General features: G+C 42.4%; 1 protein-coding gene across 4 annotated transcripts in view; it reads right to left on the minus strand.

Annotated features, from left to right (window-relative positions):
- The window catches only part of DLGAP2 (DLG associated protein 2), a 401,938-nt gene that overhangs the window by 339,871 nt on the left and 39,557 nt on the right, over nt 1-22,510 (minus strand). For all 4 annotated transcript variants that reach the window (XM_080999011.1, XM_080999012.1, XM_080999003.1 and 1 more), the window contains one exon: nt 3,673-3,727. In XM_080999011.1, the coding sequence (XP_080855137.1) occupies nt 3,673-3,727 (55 nt within the window). The remainder of the gene's footprint in view (nt 1-3,672; nt 3,728-22,510) is intronic.

Raw genomic sequence — 22,510 nt, forward strand, 5'->3', positions numbered from 1 at the left:
TAAACCTTTCTTAAAATTTCTTATTTATTAGTAGGGAATTATATTTATTAGATTGGGATTCCCACTCCCCACCACCACCCCTATAACTAAACCGTATCCCTCCAAAGAGCTAGTTATAGGAGAAAAGGCATCCCGAGACACTACCATCTCAGAATGCTAGAAGATATGTATTTGGATGCTCGGGCACAAAACTCACCCCCTGCACATAGAAATAGTCCAGAAGCACAATTAAATCACCACCATTTTCTAAGATGTGTTTCCTTTTCCTTTTCAGGCAGCTTCAGACAGAGGTGTGTATAATCGTTACTTAAGCAGCTTGCTTCAGCTGGACCTTTGTACATGCCCCAGGAATTTGGCTTTGCTCTGTGAGGTGAAAGCGATTGTAGTAAGCGAGGGAATGCCCCCATAGAGCAATCCCATGCAGGCCCAAGCAAATCAGAAGCAGGAGGTTGTAGTTGCCCAATTGATCCCCAGCACCTATTCACCTATTGCCATATCTCAGGCACGTCCAACAGGTAGATCATGATCTACCGGTAGATCACTGGACGTCCGTGGTAGATCACTGGAAGATCAGTGGCTCCCCCCAAAGAAGCTGAACAACTTTGGCTCCCCTAAAAGAAGCTCAATGTTTTTGCCCTGCACCCCCCCAAAACCGGGACTTCCCTCCTCCCTTAAAGAAAGCTCAGCAACTGTGACCTGAACTCCAAAAAACAGGGCTTTCCTTCCTACAAGATGCTCAACAACTTTGACCAGAAGCCCCCAAAAAGGGGTAGATCACTGCCAGTTTTTAACTCTGTGAGAAGATCGCAGTCTCTTGGGAGTTGGCCACCCCTGCCACATCTAATGCAAGCAACACATGGACTTGAATCATTAATCGTCCCTTGAGAGTGACTAGATGCCACTCAAAAAGCACGTCCTGCTTCGAGTAGACCAAGCATTAGTTTTGCATTTTCTGAAGAGGTGCAAGCTTGTCCCCTTCAGCAAGGTCAAAAAAACAACCTACTAAGGCTGTGTACCCACTCCTGTTTACTCTGCACTCAGGGTATTCCTACCACTGGTTTGTCCACATTTATCCTATGGTTTATTGAGAAATACTGTGATTTGACGCATTTCTCCATAACCAGCTTCCATCCAATTTGAAAATGGAAGCCATATGACGACATCCATGCCCACTCTCCACTCTCTGCTATGGACAAACTGCCTAGAAACATACCCACCGGGCTGATATGTACAAGGATGTGCAACTGCAATATGAAATGCAGTGGGGTAGAGGTGGAATGACCCCACCTGCATCTTTTGTTATGTAATGACATTCAAGTCCAGCTTGGACCTTTGTGAAAAGCCCACTTCACATTCAGGCTGAGGTTCACTCTTTAAGTTTTTCCTATAACTGGTAGCATAGAACATCCCTATTCAGTTCCACTTTTGGTGACACATCCAGAAAGCTGCTCAACGCTGCCCTTTTTCACACACCCTACCCCCAGGAATAGCTGTGGGAACTGGCAGCTCTTTCTCTCTTTAATGTTTGCCGGATGCTTTCTTTGTCTCCTTCCCCCCTCCCCCATTATCTTAAAAATCTAAGGCGATATCCTAAGTGTCTGCTCGGTTGTGGCAGCATTTACTAGGTTATTAACCGATTAAAGTTTACTATTCAGCAGAATTAATAAATCACCCACCACTGTATTTTGAGAGCCATTGATTAAGGTGGCGGGGGGGGGCAACATGCCACATATATGGTGTGAAAATTCCACCCATAATTGTATATGAAAGTGAGGAGCTCAGAATCCAATGGAATTCTGGTGAAGATCTACTAGTTTCATTTCAGTCACTTAAAGGTATGTACCGTATTTTTCGCTCCATAAGACACACTTTTTTCTTCCTAAAAAGTAAGGGCAAATGTCTGTGCGTCTTATGGAGCGAATGCGTGGTCCCTGGAGCCGAATTGCCGAAAGATTGAGGGCACAAGGAGAAGGCGACGACAGAGGATGAGATGGTTGGACAGTGTTCTCGAAGCTACTAACATGAGTTTGAACAAGTGCCTGGCGTGGTCTGGTCCATGGGGTCATGAAGAGTCGGACATGACTAAATGACTAAACAACAACAACAAAGTCTATGGGATCAGGTGCATTTTTCCAAGACTTGACAAATGTGATGCTTCGGTTAATCTCAACTCTGTACAAATTTAGCCAATAGAATTTTCAGATCCAATCCTTTTTCCACTTGATGAGCTGTATCCACAACCCTCTGCGGCCCCATCACCCTTATTTGCTGCCCCCACACAGTAGACTGAACACATGAGCAATGCTTCCTAGTCAGCAGTTTTATTAAAAAAGCAATAAATATCTAAGGATTTTCTCTCCCAGAACATGGCCAATAACCTTTTTATTTACAAAAGTGGTGCTGGATTCTTAATTTATAGGTAAGAGCAGACGAAAGGAAAGGGGGGGGGGGAAACAGGTCAATTAACCTTCAAGTTATGTAACAGATAACACAGTAGGCATTGGGGCAGTTTAAGAACTCACTGCATTCCACAGCTTCCTGATTGTGTAAGAAAACAGTAAATACACATACTGACAAATAATATTAGTCTGCTTATAAATTATCAAGTAGAAATAACATGCTGAGTTAATTATCTGTCATTGTATAACATGTACTCATAAGCAACTGTCAGCTAATCAATGCAGACAAGTACCAGCTCATTTATTCTTGGTTGAAACTAGGATATATAGGTGCAATGGGTATCTGTCGGCTTCTGGGCTTAGTTCAATGTGCTCGTTATGATCTTAGACTTAAGCATAGCAGTATGTTATGGAGCATTTCTTCCTACACCTGGAAACGCCGGGCAGTGAAAGTGGGACCTCCATTACAGAGTTTTCCTCTTTTTCATATCTTGGATATAAGTGCACTCCATCTTCAAACTCTAATTCCCCCAAGTTTAACATTCCTTCCTCAAACGCAGGAGTGGTAAGATCACTTCTTTTCAGTGAACAAGCAGCAGTAAACACATTACATAACCCTACTTAGATCTACATATTAAGTCAAGATTCAAAGTAAATTCAGCCACATGCCTTGATAGGCTATCAATACATACCAGACTTGGGGGGGGGGGTACACATTATTATTAATGTACAACTTCAGTCATTTAATATTCTGAAAGCTAAACTTTCAAAATCCTGCCAATTCAAGTGACTCCTTTCCATACAGCAATAGGAAATACCTCCTTTTCATCTTCAACTCCTCATCGAGAAATGGAGATTAAGGCTAATGAGAATATAAAGCCACATGATCTACACTGCCTATCTATGCTAATTTTGTAGATATTCTGAAACTAATAACTAGGAATATATTTTATGAAATTAACAAACAAACAAAAAATAGTTCAGGAATGCATATGTGCAACTTCAAGTAGCAGAAGCTAAAAGCAATTTCCTAGAAATGTAATGGCCCCGAATGGCATATTTTGTAAGCATGCTTTTCCACAGAGAACAGGTAATTTAAATTCAAGGATCAGTTTATATTAAGTAACCCATTTCTCACTACTTCATTTATTTTGAAGTCCCTCATGAGGAGCACCAGGGGAATCCTCTGGCTTTTATACAATTTTCATAACTTCTTTCCCCCAAAACAAAGGGATATATTAACAGAAAACAATAGGAAAATCTCAGTGGTTACCTGTGTTCCTGTCTGGTAAAATACAGCAATGCTTCTGCAGAATGCCAGGCAAAACCTGTTATAGGAAGAACAAAACAAAAATAATTTCTGTTAGTGTTTGAGAGCAAAAGGAAAGTGTAATTAAATTAAATGGCTGGCACCCCTTTTTTGTGCATAATATCGAACATGTCACATCATTATTACTTCTTGTTTCACTCGGTACTTATCCTTATTCAGTTCTCTGGCACTGTCGGTTAAGCCACAGAGCCTAGGACTTGCCGATCAGAAGGTCGGTGGTTCGAATCCCTGCGACGGGGTGAGCTCCCGTTGCTTGGTCCCTGCTCCTGCCAACCTAGCAGTTCGAAAGCACGTCAAAGTGCAAGTAGATAAATAGGTACCGCTCTGGCAGGAAGGTAAACAGCATTTCCGTGCACTGCTCTGGCGAGCCAGAAGCAGCTTAGTCATGATGGCCACATGACCCAGAAGCTGTACGCTGGCTCTCTCGGCCAATAAAGCGAGATGAGCGCCGCAACCCCAGAGTCAGCCACGACTGGACCTAATGGTCAGAAGAGTTTGGATTTGATATCCTGCTTTATCACTACCCGAAGGAGACTCAAAGCGGCTAACATTCTCCTTTCCCTTCTTCCCCCACAACAAATACTCTGTGAGGTAAGTGGGGCTGAGAGAGTTCGGAGAAAGGTGACTAGCCCAAGATTACTCAGCAGCTGCATGTGGAGGAGTGGGGAAGCGAACCCGGTTCACCAGATTACGAGTCCACCGCTCTTAACCACTACACCACACTGGCTGGGGTCCCTTTACCTTTACTCATTATCCCTATGCTGCCTGGAGCTGATAGGAATTAGGTCACTGGCTGCCCTAACTAACCTAGTAGAAGCCTTACTTGTTAACAGGCAAAACACACTGCAGATATTAATATTGTGCAGTTTGAAGCAACTGGATACATAACAACTGACTCCTTTTGGAATAAATCAATGTCCAGACCCATAAAAATATTATTTAAACTTTTACTTGCAGAACTCTTCAAAAACAGAACATAAGCATTGAAGACACATCCAAAAATCTCCACACAATATCTTGTGCTGTGCAGCACAGGCTCAGCATTTTAGAAAATATGAAATAATTCAAACAGACCTAGAATCAGAGGTCTGTCTCTCCCCACAGCCTGCTTCCCAGGCTCCATTGGCCTTAGGCTGTTTACTCTCCCTTCAGGAGAGCTTCATTTATATCCTCACTCCCTCCATGAAGTTTCGGAGACAAAAACTCAAAGGCAACTCCCTTCCAAATGGAGATTTGCAACCAAATATCTTTTGTCACCTGATCTAAGGTTACAACACTCACATGTTAGCTAGCAGAAAACAACAATTAGATAATTATCAACTCAGCAAGAGCTTAGAGTCCACTTAGAAAACTACTGTGAAAAAACACTGGGAGATTTTTTTGAGGAGCAACATTAAACCTTGCAGTCAATCCTATCAGTCCTAGACAAAGCAATGATAACCCATTCAGTCCTCCAAATTAAGAAGTGACAATGGAGTTAGAGGCAGAGTTGGGCCAAGACACTGTCGCTTCCTGAGGTGAAGGTTGAGAGGTAAACACACCTCAATCCACGTACAAGAAACTGAACAGACTGGCCATCAAATTTTACTTCAACTGTGGCATTTGAGGGCAGTAGCCTCACACAAAGGGTACGCAGAGCAGGCTGTGTGGCATGGCGAACACCTCACAACCATCATCCACTCATCACTCTGCCTAGTGCTTGCTCACTATCTGTTCAAATAAATGCTGCAGTGTTTCAGCAGCAGCAGCAGCACCACTAGGTGTTTCTTCAGCAGAGCAATATTTGCACAATGCCTGCTGGTGTTCTTGACTTCCTGCCTGCTTTTGTTATGGGGTTTCTCCCCCAACCACTCTTTGTGATGTGCTGAGGGAAAGTAAACAGGCAAATGAGTGACCGGCCCAGGCCACAAACAGCTGGCACGGCCACCAATGGGGTACCTGCTTAGGAGGATGGGAATGGGCAGGGCAAGGGGAGCTGGGAGTCTGCAATTGCTGTCCAACATCTGCCACTTGAAGCAGCCACCTGACATTTCCCAATGGATCTCATGTTTAGCTTTAATGCAATGGTCACAATGAAGTATAGGCGAGGGACTTTCAAATCCATTGTTCAGTTTGTTTTCTTCAGAGACTACATTCCCTATGATCTTATGTCAAAACTCAAACGTTTAACAAACAGGGCACTTGGATATAATGTTTCGGTTTTGAATTTTTCATATATTTCTGTATTTCCAAGTAAAGCAATGACACAAGACTTGGGTAGCCTTCATCTACCTTGTGTTCTTTAAATGTTTTGGTCTAGAGTTTGCATCAACACCAGGTTGGCAAAGGCTGACCAGTAGCCTTTCATGTACCTGATCCCTGCACTCATGAGTATAGAATCACTTATTTAAAATGAAAACGAATGGTGTGGATTTATAATCAGCTTAGTTGATTTATATTCAACTTAGTGAACACATTTCAGAAATAAAAGAAATCATTGGAGTTTCAAGCAGGCATAATTTCTCAGCTAAGTGATTTCTGAATTTAAAAGTATTTCCTCTGATAACAACAACAAAAAATGTAGCAGGAACTTTTTTCTTGATGATTCAACAAACTCTGAGATTCAGTCAGACACCGAAGATATAACATCAAACTCAGAAATACCAAAATATATGCTCACTGTTCATGAGTAACGGCGTGACGCACACCTTTGCAAATTACGGTTGCATTTTTATGACACAGTTCTCCTATCACAGGATGATTCCCACAATTAACCAAGACAGGAAACGTGTAATGTGTCACTCAGCGAATAATCTGTTGCTTCAGCCCTCGATATGATGAGCGCTACTAGTTCCGTTATGACAGATACAGAACCCGTTTCTAAAGGATCAGAGCTTCCCCAGCTGTCACAAAGCAGGGGAGGACTAAGGGGTGGTGGGAAGGGAAAATACCAGCTATGATTCCTGTCCTGTTGCAACATATCTTGATCAGGAAGTTCACATGTGTCACATGCAGGTGGACTTTAAATACCTGCAAATGCAATAAACTCAAAGCCTCTCTGCTTTGAATGGCCAGGGGATTTCTTGCTGAAAATGACGTATCCTTTATTTAGTAGTGAATCAACAAGTTTTTAAAAATAAAAAAGTATAGGTTTTTCCAAGAGAGTAGTAAAATGCATCTGTTTTGCATTTAAGAATATCAGCAACATGGGGCCTCTAAACAGGATTGGGCCCACAAATAGTGCTTGCGTTGCCTCTCCCAGGCTCCAGCTCTTCCAGATTCAAAGCACCTGAAAACTAGAGGGGTGTGGTTTTCCCCCAGGACAAGGTCTCCAGACATGCAGAAGTTCTGGATGAAACAGAGCAATTGAAGGACATCTCATCTGCCAACGTACAAGGCAATTTCAAAAGCTGCATTCCCCTTCTACTGCTGTGTAATGAGACTGGGCAGGGGAGCAGGAAAAGCAGTGCAATAAAGACATCTCAGCCAAGATCTCTAGCAATTCTGACAAGAGATTAAATATCTAGCTGGATAAAAATAGTGCCCAAATCTAATATATTGAGTAGGAGGTGAACCAAAGAATATGGTCTATTTAGCTTCATTTTTCACTTTTGTCATTGACTAAAAAAAACCCACCTCCATTCTTTTGGCATGTTTTACAGAACCCCATGGATTTGCAAGCTCCCGCTTGCATCTGCCAGGATTTTTACTCCACTGTTAGAGCAGATGAATCTTGAGAGGTGACCAGAGCACTGTCTAGTCCTGTTATGTTGGATGAGTTTCAGTTAGTAGAGCTCAAAGACGTGGACAAGGTTTTCGGATCAGTTAGAGTGACCACTTGTGTTCTGGATCCTAGTCCCTCTTGGCTGTTAAAATTAGCAGGGTGGGGACAGCTGGCTAGGCCAGGGAGGTGATAAAAACCTCTTTACGAGATGGGGTGGTCCCTGCAAGGTTCCTGAGTGGGTGGTCACAGACCAGATCCAGGCATTCATGGAGGAAACTTGTTTTCTAGATCCATTTCAATCAAGGTTTAGGCCCAGTTTGGACATAGAAACCGCTTTGGTCACCCTGTATGATGACCTCCATTGGGAGACAGGAGAAATGTGTCCCTGTTAATTCTCCTTGACTTCTCTGTGGCTTTTGATACAATCAACCATGTTATACTTCTGGAGAGGTTGTCTGAGATAGGGGTCGGTGACACTGCTTTGTGGTGGTTCTGGTCCTACTCAGATTGTCATTTCCAGAGGGTGATGCATAAGCAGTGCTGTTCAGCCCCATGGAACATTCAATGTTACAGGGAACCAGGCAGAGGGCCTTCTCGGTAGTGGCACCTGCCCTGTGGAATGCCCTCCCACCAGATGTCAAAGAGAAAAATAACTACCAAACTTTTAGAAGACATCTGAAGGCAGCCCTGTTTAGGGAAGCTATTAATGTTTAATAGGTTATTGTATTTTAGTGTTCTGTTGGAAGCTGCCCAGAGTGGCTGGGGAAAGCCCGCCAGATGGGCGGGGTATAAATAATAAATTATTATTATTATTATTATTATTATTATTATTAGGGGTTCGTCAGGGTTTGATTCCCCTCCTTCTGTTTCCCTGTATAGGGAAGTTTTTAAATATTTAATGTTTTATTATTATTATTATTATTTTATATGTTGGAACTCTAAATAGATTACCAGATAATTGTTGGCATTTAACTTGCACTAAAGTAGATTGATCACAGGATAGCCTTTTAAGCAAATTTATACCAAAGCTGTGAGTGGCATAAAAATCTTCCACTTGCCTTTTTTGCCTTTGTGGTCATACTAGTTCTGAAAGAGCTATACAGCTATATAAGGCCCAAGATGCCAGCTTTCAAAAGGAAAATCAGTGTTTCCAAAACTCTGAAATTAGCCACAGTGAGGAATCCCTTTGGTCCAAGTTACCCATTCCAGGCAGTATAAAGAGAACTAATCCAGAATGCACCAGACCATTTACTAACCAAACTTATTATCCAACACAACTCTTTGCCCACTATTTCACCTGGACACTTGTCTTTGAGCTTCTCCATCAATAGGGCCATTTCCCAAGTCCCATTCCAGCTTCCCCATATCCTCACGTACCTGCCTGTCTTTCTTGCCACCTTCTTATCAAACAGCCTTCCTTATATCTAAGCATTTTGTGACAGCCACACTGTCTTTTCATTTCTCTCACAGAAGTTTATCAATGCTCTTATCACTGAGCTTCTCTCTGCATCAGTTACAATTATCACAAGCATTCCATGCTTTCACTGCAGCCTAGCCAGTTACTATTGTGCAGTGAGGAAAAAGAAAGGAACACTGAGTTTTTGGCATATTACTTTAAGAGTCTTCTTTATTCATCGCAATATTTTTAGCACTGATGAGCCATTTTTAGTAGATGGCGCATATTCAGAGAACAAGTTTTGAATTCATTTCATCAGATGTCCTGTAATAAATGTGCGTGTTCAGAACTAAACTGCCTTGCTCTACTTGCTGGGAAAGCCAGCTGCTAAAATGTACAATGCCATAACTTAAAATGTTTAGCAGACTAAAGTGTTTAGCAGACCTGAAGTTTAAAAAAGGGGCCACCAATTTGGTTCAGCTAGTCAGTGGAGTCAAGTTGACAGCTGCCATCAGACTAGCACAGAAGTTATCTGTCACTATGAATCATTACATTACATAATGGCGACATGCTTTATTTTTAAATCACATCAATATCCCCACCACCACCACCATTTCTTGTCTGCCTATTCTAGAAACGTATTGATGCACTTCGGTGACAGAAGACTCTTTACGGTTGCCATTTTTCCATTTAAAAGGTGACTATGGAAACGACAAATAGAAACCGCAGCTGTCATTTTGCAAACAAGTTGGGATCTCAGAGGTTAGTGCTTAATTATAGCACTAGCTATCAATAGGCTTCCTATTCTTGCCAACATCTTGCATAATTGCAGTGTTCCTACCCAATTCAAAAATGCTCAGTGCTGTTAATGATAAACACCTGAAATAGAAACATCAATTAAAAGACAAAGGGCTGCATCCAGTGGAGGCTTTGTCCTAGTGGAAAGTGGTTATGCAAGTCAGGGCGTCAAGTTTTCACCAATCCCTCTTATTTACTTTGCTGATTAAGGAGGAGAGAGAGAGAGGGGACTGTCAAGGAAAAGAGCAGCTCCCTCTTGCCGGAGACTTGAACTGATTGCTTATAGAGGGCTTTTGAAATTAGGATGAAAGCCACATGAGGTTCTAGGGGTGCATGGTGCCCAAACCTAATATGCAGTGATATCCCAATATGTTTTAAATGGGTGCCCATACAGGCCCTGTTACACAAGCATAGTGCTAAGGAAAAGTGAGCATGAGATGGGAAGTGCTGGTTGAAGACATTTTGTTGTATGGAGCTTAAAAAGAGGCACAGACACATAGCTCATACCAACACTTGAAATGGGGCAGCTAGACAATATCTGCCTTCATCTATTCCGCCCTCCTCTCCCATACTACCACCTAAAGCAGAGCTTTCCAAACTGTGTGCTGTGACACGTTAGTGTGTCAGCTGCAGTGTGTAGGTGTGTCACACGAATGCTCCTCACAGGGCTGGAAAGGGGTTAGTTTAACTTCTGGTTTGCTAGTAAAATTGAATTGCTGTGTGGTGAAATGATGCACATCTAAAAAGTGTGTTGCCAACATGAAAAGTTTGTAAAGCTCTGACCTAAAGCAAGTCACTTCACCCAACTGAATGGCAAAGCCCTTCTTGGGGGGGGGGGCAATTGCCTACAAAGACCTTCAGTAATGCATGTCACTGTGTGACATTCTATGTAGAGGTGCTTTTATGAAATCACCTTGCATTTGGTTTCTCCCAGAATTTCTGTCTGAATTTGCAGTTACTGAAAACATTTGCAGAAGGAAAATGCACCATGTCAGATTCTGCTGTTCTTCTGGAGTTGTATTTCTGGAATGCAGACACTGAAAAAGTTCACGTTCTCTGAGATGTGTTGGTGATTATCCATGTTGGGTGGGCAATGCGCAACATATGCCCTGTATAGTGCATAGCTGTCAACCGTCCCTTATTTGGCGGGAAACTCCCTTATCCCAGCTCCGTGTCCCACTGCTGTCCCGGATTGACGATATCCCGTAAATTTCAAAGGAAGCAGCTCCTCTCCCTCCCTCCTTGCCGGCCAGGGAGGAGGGAGGCTCCAACTGTGTTGCTTGGCTGCATTGCTCACTCAATAAGGAGTCTAAGAATGACTGGGGGGGTGGAGCTTGCATGCCTTGTGCCTATCAAATCGGCCGTGTTGCATGCTCAGCGCTTCCCAGCTTTTCCTTGCTGCATCCCCTTTGCTGGGTTGCTGCGCTGTGGGAACCACCGCTTGAGGCTTCGTTTGGCTGCTGGCTGGGCTTTCTGCCTTTGGCTTGGAGGAGCTCAGAAGTTGAACATACCTGTGCTCGGAATCAGATGGATATGTCATCAACCACCCACTCACCCTTGCTGGGGAAAAGGTCTGTCTGGAGCGGGGGCACATGGTGGGGGGGGAAGAAATCCCTTATTTTGGCTGCTGATCCCTTATTTTTGAGGCTGCTGGTTCCTTATTTTCAAATCTGTAAGTTGACAGCTATGGTATAATGTTCTCCATGCCTTCATGTGAATATACAATTGCTGGTACTTAGTATGGTCAACTCACCTTAAACTCAGCATATATACCAGATATATCCTATAATGCATATATTATGGGTTAGAACCAAATTTAGCCATGCTTAGAGAAGCTTCACTGAAATCAATTAAATCCTACATCTTGATTCTTTTTTTAACCCTCGCTTCTGTCAGACCTTGCAGTTCTTGAGCGTGAACATCTCCCCGCAATTTTCATAGGAAATCTGCCAAACTCTGCTCTACAAAGCTGGCAATTTATCACATTTTTGTTTCATTTTGTACTACCAGATATTTAATGTCCTTTTTAATTCCTCCTTTCTATTCCAGTTAATGGATAGAAGCAACTATGGCTTTTGCTAATATTTAACAAGAGCATTGCTGAATGAACGGCAGAAGCAGCTTATGCAAGACACGCAGGTGGCACATTGGAGGAGAGATGTGGGGGGACGGGACGAAAAGTGGTTGATATAGAAACACAGGATTGATGGGAGTGCAGAGGTGGCAGCAGAAAAGAGTCAAGAAATGGCATTGTTAAGATGTTTTGTCTTTTTAGAAAGAGAGAAATTTCAGCTATGTTTTACTTTTATGTAATGGATTATAGTTTATGTCATGTGGAAGCCTTAGGGTGCATACAGAAGGTGCTAGCTTCAATCCCTGGCATCTGCAGGTAGGGCTAGGAGGGATTCCTGCCTGAACCCCTATAGATTATTGCATCATTCACTGCCGACAGCACTTAGCTTGATGGACCAAAGGTCTGATTCAGCAGGAGGCGGCTTCCAGTATTCCAATGTAAGCTTCCCAGTCAGAATCAGGCATGCAATACCATCTAGGTTTCAGTATTTGGAATTAAACCTTCTCAGCACACTGCTATATCAGGCATAGTATATTATGTGTGCTGTGATGTAGCTATGGGAAGAGAGGTAAAGCTTTCCCATGCTTCATCTAGGAGAAGTCAGCCTATTTCCCCCCCATGCCCTCAGCATGCAAACATCTCTCAGGAGAAGTGGAATAACACAGGAGGAGCTGGGTAAAAAGCAAGGTAAGTCCTATGATGAGGTGCAAGAAGCCCTGTCTGGTATAGATGCAGTTTGACTGGTTACTTTGGAGCGTGCCCCAGCAGTAACTTAGCAACAGGAAAGGTGCTCTACATCCTATTTTTGGTACATCAGTTCTGCAGAATGGTGGCCTCAGGGGACACATTCCAGACCAGGACCTAAGTCCATTGATTTAAGTGTGTGCTCCTCTGGGTTTCTGAACATTCATCTCCATCCCAACAAGAATGCTCTGTGCTGGGATTGGCCATGGTAAATCTCATTCTACCATAAAAACAACTCCCATGCTAGAATTCAAATAATTTAAAGGATGTAGCAGAAATGACGAATACACAAAACGGTTTCATAGGTAGGTAGGTAGGTAGGGAGACAAATAGACACACACACACACACACACACACACACACACACACACAGTTTAAAGCCTATCATTGCTGATTATGAGCTAAAGCAACTCAGATGTTCAGCCCATGATTGAGAGGACTACAATAAAGTGTGCATTAATCCATAAACCATTCACTCAAAGCAACCTTTCACCCCTGGTGTAGCAAGGGGAACACTTTCTCTGTTTGCAGCCCCACAACAACTGCATAATTAAACATTTGAAATAGCAAGCGTAAGGTCACTGGCTGCTAAATGTTGTAGACAAATAAATGCCCCAGGCTTGGAAACAAACCTCTTCACTTAGATGTTTGCTTTCCAATAAATGTCTCAGCATAAGGATGGTGAGAGCCGAGGGAGAAAGCACTTCAGTGACAGCTTTCTTTTCCTTTGACCTTATCTGCTAATTAACTGCGAATATAAGGGATAGTTAAAGTAATATACACAACAGGGGCCTGCCAAGGGTAGAATGTGGGAAGGGGAATAAGTGATTGGAAATCATAATCATAAGAGGGAGGGAAATATAGCTAAAACTCCGGCAAAATTTCAAAAAGGAAGGAAGGTAACAGCCAATTCCCATAATTTCCTGCTGAAGTGTATGGGAGCTACAGTTTTCTGCACTTCCCAATCCAATGTACAGAACACACATATTTTTGTTGCTTTCAATATTTATTATTTTTTTGAGTTTTATTTATTTATTAACGTTCTTATGTTACATTGGTAAACATTATCATATTACATCACAAGGCTTATTATAATATAATTTTCAGCATGTATACAAAGTTTATATACCTAAAGGGGGGAAAATAAGGACAAAAAACTATTCCAAGATCATATATGTACCAACACTTTGGACTTCCTGTCTATCCCGTTGTATATTCCTTTTTTACAAATGAATGTACTCTTATTATTGTATATTTCTTTACATTTCATCTAATACATCTATATCAATATGTACCCTTGGTCTTATTTCTCAACTCAGTCTCTCTCCAGTGTCAATCGAATGCTAGCATAGATAGCGAACGTCTACTGTATTTTTGAACATATATCTTATATCTATCCCACTTTTCCATAAATTTTTGTTTTGAATTGTCTCTCAGGCTATTTGTCAACTGCACCATTTCAGCAAATTCTTGTAGCTTGTTATGCCAATCCGTTATTGTCGGGACTTCTTCTTCCTTCCACCCCTTTGCCACCAAGGTCCGAGCTGCAGCCGTTGTATATAAAAAATACCTCCCTATTTATTATTTTTAAAAACACTCTTTGGGAAAGGATAGGGTTACAAAAACCAAGGCTATTGCAATTGCAAAGAGAGAGAAATCCCAGCTATAGCTCATTTGTTTTACTCGCACACAATTTAGATAAGCCTCAATAGAAAAATTAAATTAAGATACCTTGGTGTCTGGCATATTTAAACTACTCAGGTGTTTTCCCAAGGCCAATAAAGTACCTGGTTCTACCTTTTATTAATGTGCTTGCGGCTAAAGTTAGCTTTATGGTCAGGAAACAGGTAGGTAACCTTGCTTATGTGGGAAGAATGCAACTTACGATGCTTGGGAAATCTAAAAGTACAACCAAGTGTGCTTGACTCAGTATTGCTGTCACTTACAGAAGCTACTGAGGCATGTCAGTCCTCAGTCGCTCCTTTTTCCCTTTTCATATATTTTAAAGAATGAGCGAGCGAAGTTGAGCTGTGACAAATATCCCTGCCTACCACAGATTTGTTCTATTTTGAGGTTAGAATGCTGTAGAGTTTAGAAATTATAGAAGTCTGTGAAGTGCCACTCGACTCATTCCAGCCCACTATGGCTTCCATGCACACTGTGTACATTTAAAGGTAAAGGTACCCCTGCCCGTACAGGCCAGTCGTGTCCGACTCTAGGGTTGTGCGCCCATCTCACTTAAGAGGCCGGGGGCCAGCGCTGTCCGGAGACACTTCCGGGTCACGTGGCCAGCGTGACGAAGCTGCTCTGGCGAGCCAGCACCAGCGCAGCACACAGAAACGCCGTTTACCTTCCCGCTATAAAGCGGTACCTATTTATCTAATTGCACTTAGGGGTGCTTTCGAACTGCTAGGTGGGCAGGAGCTGGGACCGAAAGACGGGAGCTCACCCCGCCGCGGGGATTCGAACCGCCGACCATACGATCGGCAAGTCCTAGGCACTGAGGTTTTACCCACAGCGCCACCCGCGTCCCTGTGTACATTTAGACTACATTTAAAACCCAAGAAGAAGAAGAAGAGTTTGGATTTGATATCCCACTTTATCACTACCCGAAGGAGTCTCAAAATGGCTAACATTCTCCTTTCCCTTCCTCCCCCACAACAAACACTCTGTGAGGTGAGTGGAGCTGAGAGACTTCAGAGAAGTAAAAGGTCAGCGCTCTCCTGCAACAGGTATGCGGCTTCGCTCCGTGGAAGAAGCAGACGATTCGATGCACCGCGCCGCTCACCCCACGTCGCTCCGGAGCCCCAAAAACCGGGGTTCCCCGCAAGTGGGGGAGGCGCAAAAGGTGCCCGCCGAATCCCACGTTCACAGGCTTCTCCCGCCTGTGATTTTAACAGGTCTCCGCCTTCGCCGTGGTGGTCAGACCCAGATTTCCACAGAGCAGATTCCTCCCGGTCAGAGGAATTCTGCCGTTGCTGGAGGCGCCTCCCCCGGAAGTCTGCCTCCCCCCGGAAAGACAATTTGACTTTAAAGTAATTACCCGTGAGTAGAGCTGAAATGGAAGAATTGGATCTCTAAAAGTTTAATTTGGTATCGTAACGGGGATGTTCAAAACAGGAAGTCCGCCTTCCCTTTTTGTAAATAGACTGAGCAACAAAGTTGCAAGCTGGAGTCCTGGAAGGTCTTTTGTAAAAGATCAAATTTCCAACGGTAAAGAACATTAAACCCCCTCTTGGAGGCAGGAGAAGAGGGGGGAAGTTGCGGATTGAGTATGCCTGCGGGAGAGAGCGAAGAGGCTTAAAACACCGCCGCTCTGACCCTGGAAACGGGCTGCTAGTAAGACTGATGGGGGTTTTTTGTTTTTTTTGGAATGTTCATTGACAGCTAGCTAAATAAGAGAAATACATTGTTTCTACTGTTTCCGGTTGTTTTTAAAAAAGGAGGAAAGTAACTGAAAATTGAAACTAACTTCGGATTATTGAAACTGTGTTTAAAAGAGGACATATTGACCGATACAAATACAACCTGTTTTCCCCTAGTGGAAGCTTTCGAAATTGGTTACTTTATAGGAGCTGGGCTAGGGGAATTTCCAGCTGCAAGATAAGAAAAGTGTGAGACTTTGGAATTGACCTTGAATTTCTTAAGTGTTATGGCAAACGGAAAGGAAAAAACAGACGGGATGTCGACAGAGGAGGCCTTAGTGGCTGCATTATTGAAAATAAACGATTCGCTGGAACAACTCCATAAGAAAACAGATGCGATAAATGTGAAATTGGATGTTGCAAATATTGAAACTGATTTAATTGTAGAAAGTTTAAATAATTTGGGACAAAAGGTGAATACCAATTCAGAAACCACCCAGAAACTGATACAGGAATCTACTCTGATATGGCAAACTGCAGATGAAGTCAGGGAAAAAACCCTTGCTGCTGAATTTAAAGTAATACAACTGGAGAGGAGAGTCCCATCCATACAAAGACAACTTGATGAACATAAGCTGACATTCGTTATGATTGAACTTAAAGAAGAACGGATGAATTTGAGGACCAGAGCCCTATCTGAATTGGAAAAGGAAAGCCTGACAGAGTTTCAGGAGGCGACAGGACTAACATTGGTTGAGAAAAAGAGGTATTTGGGGGTTAGTATGACCGCCAAAAATGTGAATCTGCTTAAGGACAACTGTGAAGGATGTTGGATTGAAGAGAAGGGGGATTTGGAAATATGGACAAATCAGAAGTTGTTACTGGTGGGCCGAGTCATTTTGTTGGGGATGAGGGCTGCTGTGTTGCTGGAGATGTTGCTTTTGTTTCAAACATTGCAAGCTCCGGATGGGATGGAGGGTCTCAGGAGGTGGCAGAGGGATGCTCCTAGAGTTGTTTGGCAGGGCAGGAAGCCTTGAGTTAAGCTTAAGATATTGATGGATGCTAAAGAAGGAGGTGGACCTGCCCTGCCAGACCTTTAAACTTCGTTGTGAACCATCTGCCTTTTGCTGATTGAGAGAATGGTTGCTTCTTGAAAACACTGAAGTGCTGGACAATGACAGACGAAGTTGATGGACTATAGGGAATTGGCGGAAATGACTGGCAAGATCCAAGACCAGGGTGAAGAGTTGGTGGAAGAAGATTGGAAAAAGTTTAAAGACTATTTATAGAAATATTGAAAAATTAAGGAATGTTAGAAAAATGTTGGAATGAAATTACATGGCTTTAGTAGAAATGTCATAAGGAATTAAGTATAAATAGATTAATAGAAAATTAAAGGAAAAGTATGGTAAGAATGTGTTAAGATAATTATAGAACAGAAAACAGAGTAAGATGGAAAGGAATTGCTGAAACAAATAATAGAAGTGGAATACAAAAAGGGAGGTGTGAGGAAGTCGCTGGAAATAAGTGAATGAAATATAAAATATTGAAAATATTTGAGGTGTTTTTAAATTGTTTTTGCTTGATTTGTTAGTCCATGTAGCGTTTTTGTATTGTATTTATATTGTTTTTCTTTTTTTTCTTTTTCTCTTTGTTTGTAGTGCGGTGTTGGAAATTTTGAAAAAGTAATAAATATCATTTTAAAAAAAGAGAGAGACTTCAGAGAAGTGTGACTAGCCCAAGGTCACCCAGCAGCTGCATGTGGAGGAGTGGAGACGCGAACCCAGTTCCCCAGATTATGAGACTACCGCTCTTAACCACTACACCACACTGGCTCTCTCCATGACTTCCTCCAGAGAATACTGTGGACTGCAGTTTACCCTTTGCAGAGCTACAATTCCTAGGATTCTTTGGCGGAATGTCACGTGATTCAAACCTACATGGTGTGCATGCAGCCTCCCAGGATCATTCCATGGGGAGAATAAATGCATCTGAGTTCAAAGGTCTGCTGCACCTGCAAAAGATTACAAATTGGAAGCTAATGGTGCAATTCCATGCATCTTTACTCAGGAGTTGTCCCACTTTTTCCAGTGATGCTACCTTCCTTATGTGTTTAAGACTGCAGACAGACTGTACAGTTATAAATATGTAGGGGGGCCATGTGTCCTATTTTGCAATCCTCGATTTGAGATGTTCTCAGAGGGTAGTCCTCTATTTGAAGGGCAGACAGGTTAAAGATAATGAGCCACCAGAAGGGAGAAAAGGGGCTCTGCAGTTTCCCATTAACAGCGAGCATCTGAACAGCTGAGTTTGCAAGCTCACAGCTCACCTGGTCACCATTTCCCCCACTATCGTGAGCTATATTGTATTTCTATTCAAATTATAGTAATTATTTCTAAGTTTGTATCTACACATATGAATTAGCATATTATGCAACCTTATACAAAACAGTGTCCTATTTTGTCCTCTCTTTCGTTCACCAACAAAAGAGAGGACAAAATAGGACACAGTTTTGTATAAAGGTTGTGTGATATGCTAATTCATATGTGTAGATACAAACTTAGAAATAATTTCCTTTGGGGGAGGTGTTATGTACTGAAGTTCTCACCCCAGGCCAGCAGGGGGATACTATAGATAGTTTTCACTCAGGTCCACATATGCAAATAAGGAATTGAAAGTGACATTCAGTGATTGGATAGTTACAGAAAATTGTCACTGTTGCTTTGTAGTTGAGCTCTATATAAGCAGGCTGGCTGAACCCTTCAGCCCAGTTCTATTCTGGCCTGTGAATAAACAAGAGCTGTTTGAAGAATCGCTGTGTTGTCTGATATGTTCACCCACAACTTAACAGGAGGGATTTGTAAGTGGCATATATACATATATCACATGTTCCCAGGTACACAGTGGAGTACAACCTAAGCTATTCTTTGTTCAGGGATGGCTTCAAAACACGACTACTAGCATGCTTGCCTCCTCTTTTTGATCATGCTCTGGTCTATCCACTTGACCCGTCTCTAAATATTCTGGTAGATGTGGCTAATAATATTTCAACTTGCTACTTAGCTTCCACTTACGTTTTCCCAGCTGAAATAAAAGAGAGCATTTGGCCTCAAATCATTTCTTTAATGGACCGTGCAGGCTACAAGATGGTTCCCTTTTTGACATCTCACTCTCCCCACAAGGCAAGAGCTTCAAGTTATTTACTGTTATTGTCAGCTTACCATCTTATCTACATAACGGTGAGTGTTGATAGGAAAATATCAAACAAATCCTTGTTATGTAATGACAACATTCTAGATCACAGAGTTTTGTTCTCCTACCCCACAAAGGGAAAGAGAACTTCCCCCACTAATAAATCTGTCAAAGCTAGTTCCTACTTGCCTTGCCAAACATTTTACTGTACATTGCAGCTAAATGGTAAGCTAGATGTTCTGTCTCTAAGAAATGTTCATGGTATAATTATGGACCTATATACAACACTCCGATTTTGGACAGATGTTGAGCATTTTACACAGGAGTTAGGATCGTGTGTACTTTTTTGGAATGTTATTTTATTTTACTTCTTTATAGGCCTGGATTCATGTTCTGCTTTTCCTACATGACCCTTACCAGTGTTTTAATAGACTCTTAATTTGTTCCTGGAATATTCAGAAGCTCTTACATTCTCATAAAGCCTACAAACACTTGAAAATATGCTGCTCATGATATACAACAGGCTGGTAACCTGTATCCTGGTTGACCTGTATCCTCAAGATATGCATAGACTACTTGTATGCCCCCAGGAATTGTTGCCCACTTGAGAAGGAAGGAAGGAAGGAAGGAAGGAAGGAAGGAAGGAAGGAAGGAAAGCTACATTTAACATTTAATCCTGTATCACGGGGATGTCCAACAGGTCGACCGCGATCTACTGGTAGATCTATGGTGAGGCATAGGTAGATTGCGGTTGATCACTGGGTCCCTTTCCTTAGCATTGCTACAATCGATTCTGGCCCTGCCTCCATTGTTGCACGATCTGCAGAACAGATCTGTTTGTTTCCCCAGCTATTTGTTGGTCAGTGGCTGTTCCTCTTCTCCCTCCAAAACCCTTAAAAATTGGTGCCTTCCTTCTCCCTAATTCTGACCTCAAGCCCCCCAAAATGGGGGTAGATCACTGCCATTTTTTAATTCTGAAAGTAGGTCACAGTCTCTTGGGAGTTGGCCACCCCTGCTGTATCAGAATGAAGTATCAGTTGCTTTCTTTTCCTCATGAGCATCAAAAGTGAAAGATTCTCCCCCAGGACTCCACCCCCTCCCCACTTAAGCACAGAATGTTTTGCTGGTCAGCTTGGTTTTGTTTTTTAAAATAAAACACAGGTGCAACTTGGTGACCTTTTATGCCATACATATTTAATTGTTTGATATAAAACTTGCCTACTGTAATTAAATCCAAGTATACTAATGCTGCTGGCATCCATCTGTGTCAAATGACAATGGAGTGTGCCTCCGCGTATTTTGTCTATGTTTACCCTGGCTCCATTTTCCTTCCCTTCCACTGTTGGGTCCCTCAGGCTGAATTAGAAATTGCAAGCCTATTGGGGTAGAGACATGCCCTGCTTATAAAGCCCTGGGTATACCGCTGTAGCTAAATCAACCACCCAATTTTGAAGAAGAAGAAGTGCCAAGTCCCTTCCACAAAGCAATTCATGAATTGTTTTAGATAACTGGACAAAATACAAGCATGCCTAAATCAAAATCTTTAGATTAGAATTATTATTGATCCTATCTTCTAAAACTTAACAAGGAGTAGATTCAGTGTTTGCTTAGCATACAAAATAGTTTATGATCACACTGTTGCTTACCATCAGCAAAACTTGACCTGTGTGACGTTAGTATAGAAAGCAACTGGACTTGGCAATAGATAATGTCAGATATGCTTGTCTCTGCTATCCTGTCAGAGCTAAAGAGGAAAGGGTTGAACAAAAGTCCTCCAGCCCATTATTAGGAAAGGCAGACTTCAACCACCGCCAGTCTCACAAAAACAACTTGGGAGATGTTCTAAAACCCCCTGTTTTGACAGCCACGACTTCAGTTACAATAGTAAGCATGCTAAAGCACTTGGGACTCCCCCCAAAAATTATTTCCAGTATCTAATTGGCTACACATTTTAGAAGACCTTGGCAACTTTTAACTCAACCAGCATGTATGACAACCCACCAGAGGCTCAATATTCTTCCTAGGTTTGCTGGTTGCCTGAGGCCACAAAGACAAAGGGCTTGCCAAATCTCTGACACACCACAATAAATGGCCAGGAGGCTGTGATCTGCTTGGCATCTCAGTAGTTGCATGTTCCTGTAATACAGGTGACTGTCAAGAAACAGTTTTGGGGCCTTTGAAAGTTACACATTCTGGGAGAGCAAGAGTTTGCGCTGATGGGGTCTGAGATGACTGAGTGACTAACTAGTAGAAGGATCTTGACATTGTGGTAGACAACCCAATGCAGCTGCTGACCTGGTCTGTGGAAGCTGTGAAAAAGGCAAATTCCATGTTGGGAATAATTCACAAACCTCCACAAAACTGACAATACCGCACAATGCAACTGGGAATATTGTGCACCATTCTGCTTATTGCACTTCAAAAAGGACATTGTAGAGAAGGAAAAGTTAGAGCTTCTCCACCCCCATTATTCTGCCCGGACACTGAGGTCCAGCGCCGAGGGCCTTCTGGCGGTTCCCTCACTGCGAGAAGCCAAGTTACAGGGAACCAGGCAGAGGGCCTTCTCGGTAGTGGCACCCGCCCTGTGGAACGCCCTCCCACTAGATGTCAAAGAGAAAAACTACCACCAGACTTTTAGAAGACATCTGAAGGCAGCCCTGTTTAGGGAATCTTCTAATATTTAATAGACTATTGCATTTTAATATTCTGTTGGAAGCTGCCCAGAGTGGCTGGGGAAATCCAGCCAGATGGGCGGGGTATAAATTATTATTATTATTATTATTATTATTATTGGCAATTAGTGGGGGGTGGCTGGAGGAAAGATTACAAAGTTGGGGACATGATAAGAGATGCATCCAATTTTTCTTCCTCTCTCATAATACTAGAACCTGGAGTCATCCAGTGATTTTCTTTACTTTGCTGTACTTATATCCTGCTCTTCCTCCCAAAGGAAACCAAACAGAGGCAGGTTCAGGACAGGCAAGAGCAAGTATTCACACAACACGTATTCAAAATATGCAATCTGCTATCGTAAGACATAGTAATGGACAGCTATAGAAGGGGATTAGATGAATTCCTGGAGAATAAAGGCTACCCATGGCTACTAGGCAAGAGGCCTATATGTTACCACCAGTGCGGGAGGAAGTATGGCCTCAGCAACAGCAAGAGGGCTATTGTGCTCGTGTCCTGCTTTTGGGCCTCCCAAAGGCACCTGAATGGTCACTGTGGGAAAGAGGATGTTGGATGAGAAAGGCCTTTGGCCCTTCTTCTTATTCGTAAGTGGAAATGAGCAATTAAGAACCATTGGCTAGTGCCAGTTATTATCTTATTTAAAAAGGTTGAAACAGTTTTATACTCTTTGTCAGCTGATAGATAACTTAATGGAGTACATTCCATTATACCTACATTTTCACACATATTAATCAACTCCAAAGCCATCTTTAGAGCTATTTAACACAGGACTCTCTTTTTTTAGTCCATACAAGCAGTCCTGATCAACTATGGGAATG

The sequence above is a fragment of the Podarcis pityusensis genome, assembly GCF_964106645.2.
Source record: "Podarcis pityusensis genome assembly, chromosome: 3".
In the NCBI taxonomy this organism is placed as follows: Eukaryota; Metazoa; Chordata; class Lepidosauria; order Squamata; family Lacertidae; genus Podarcis; species Podarcis pityusensis.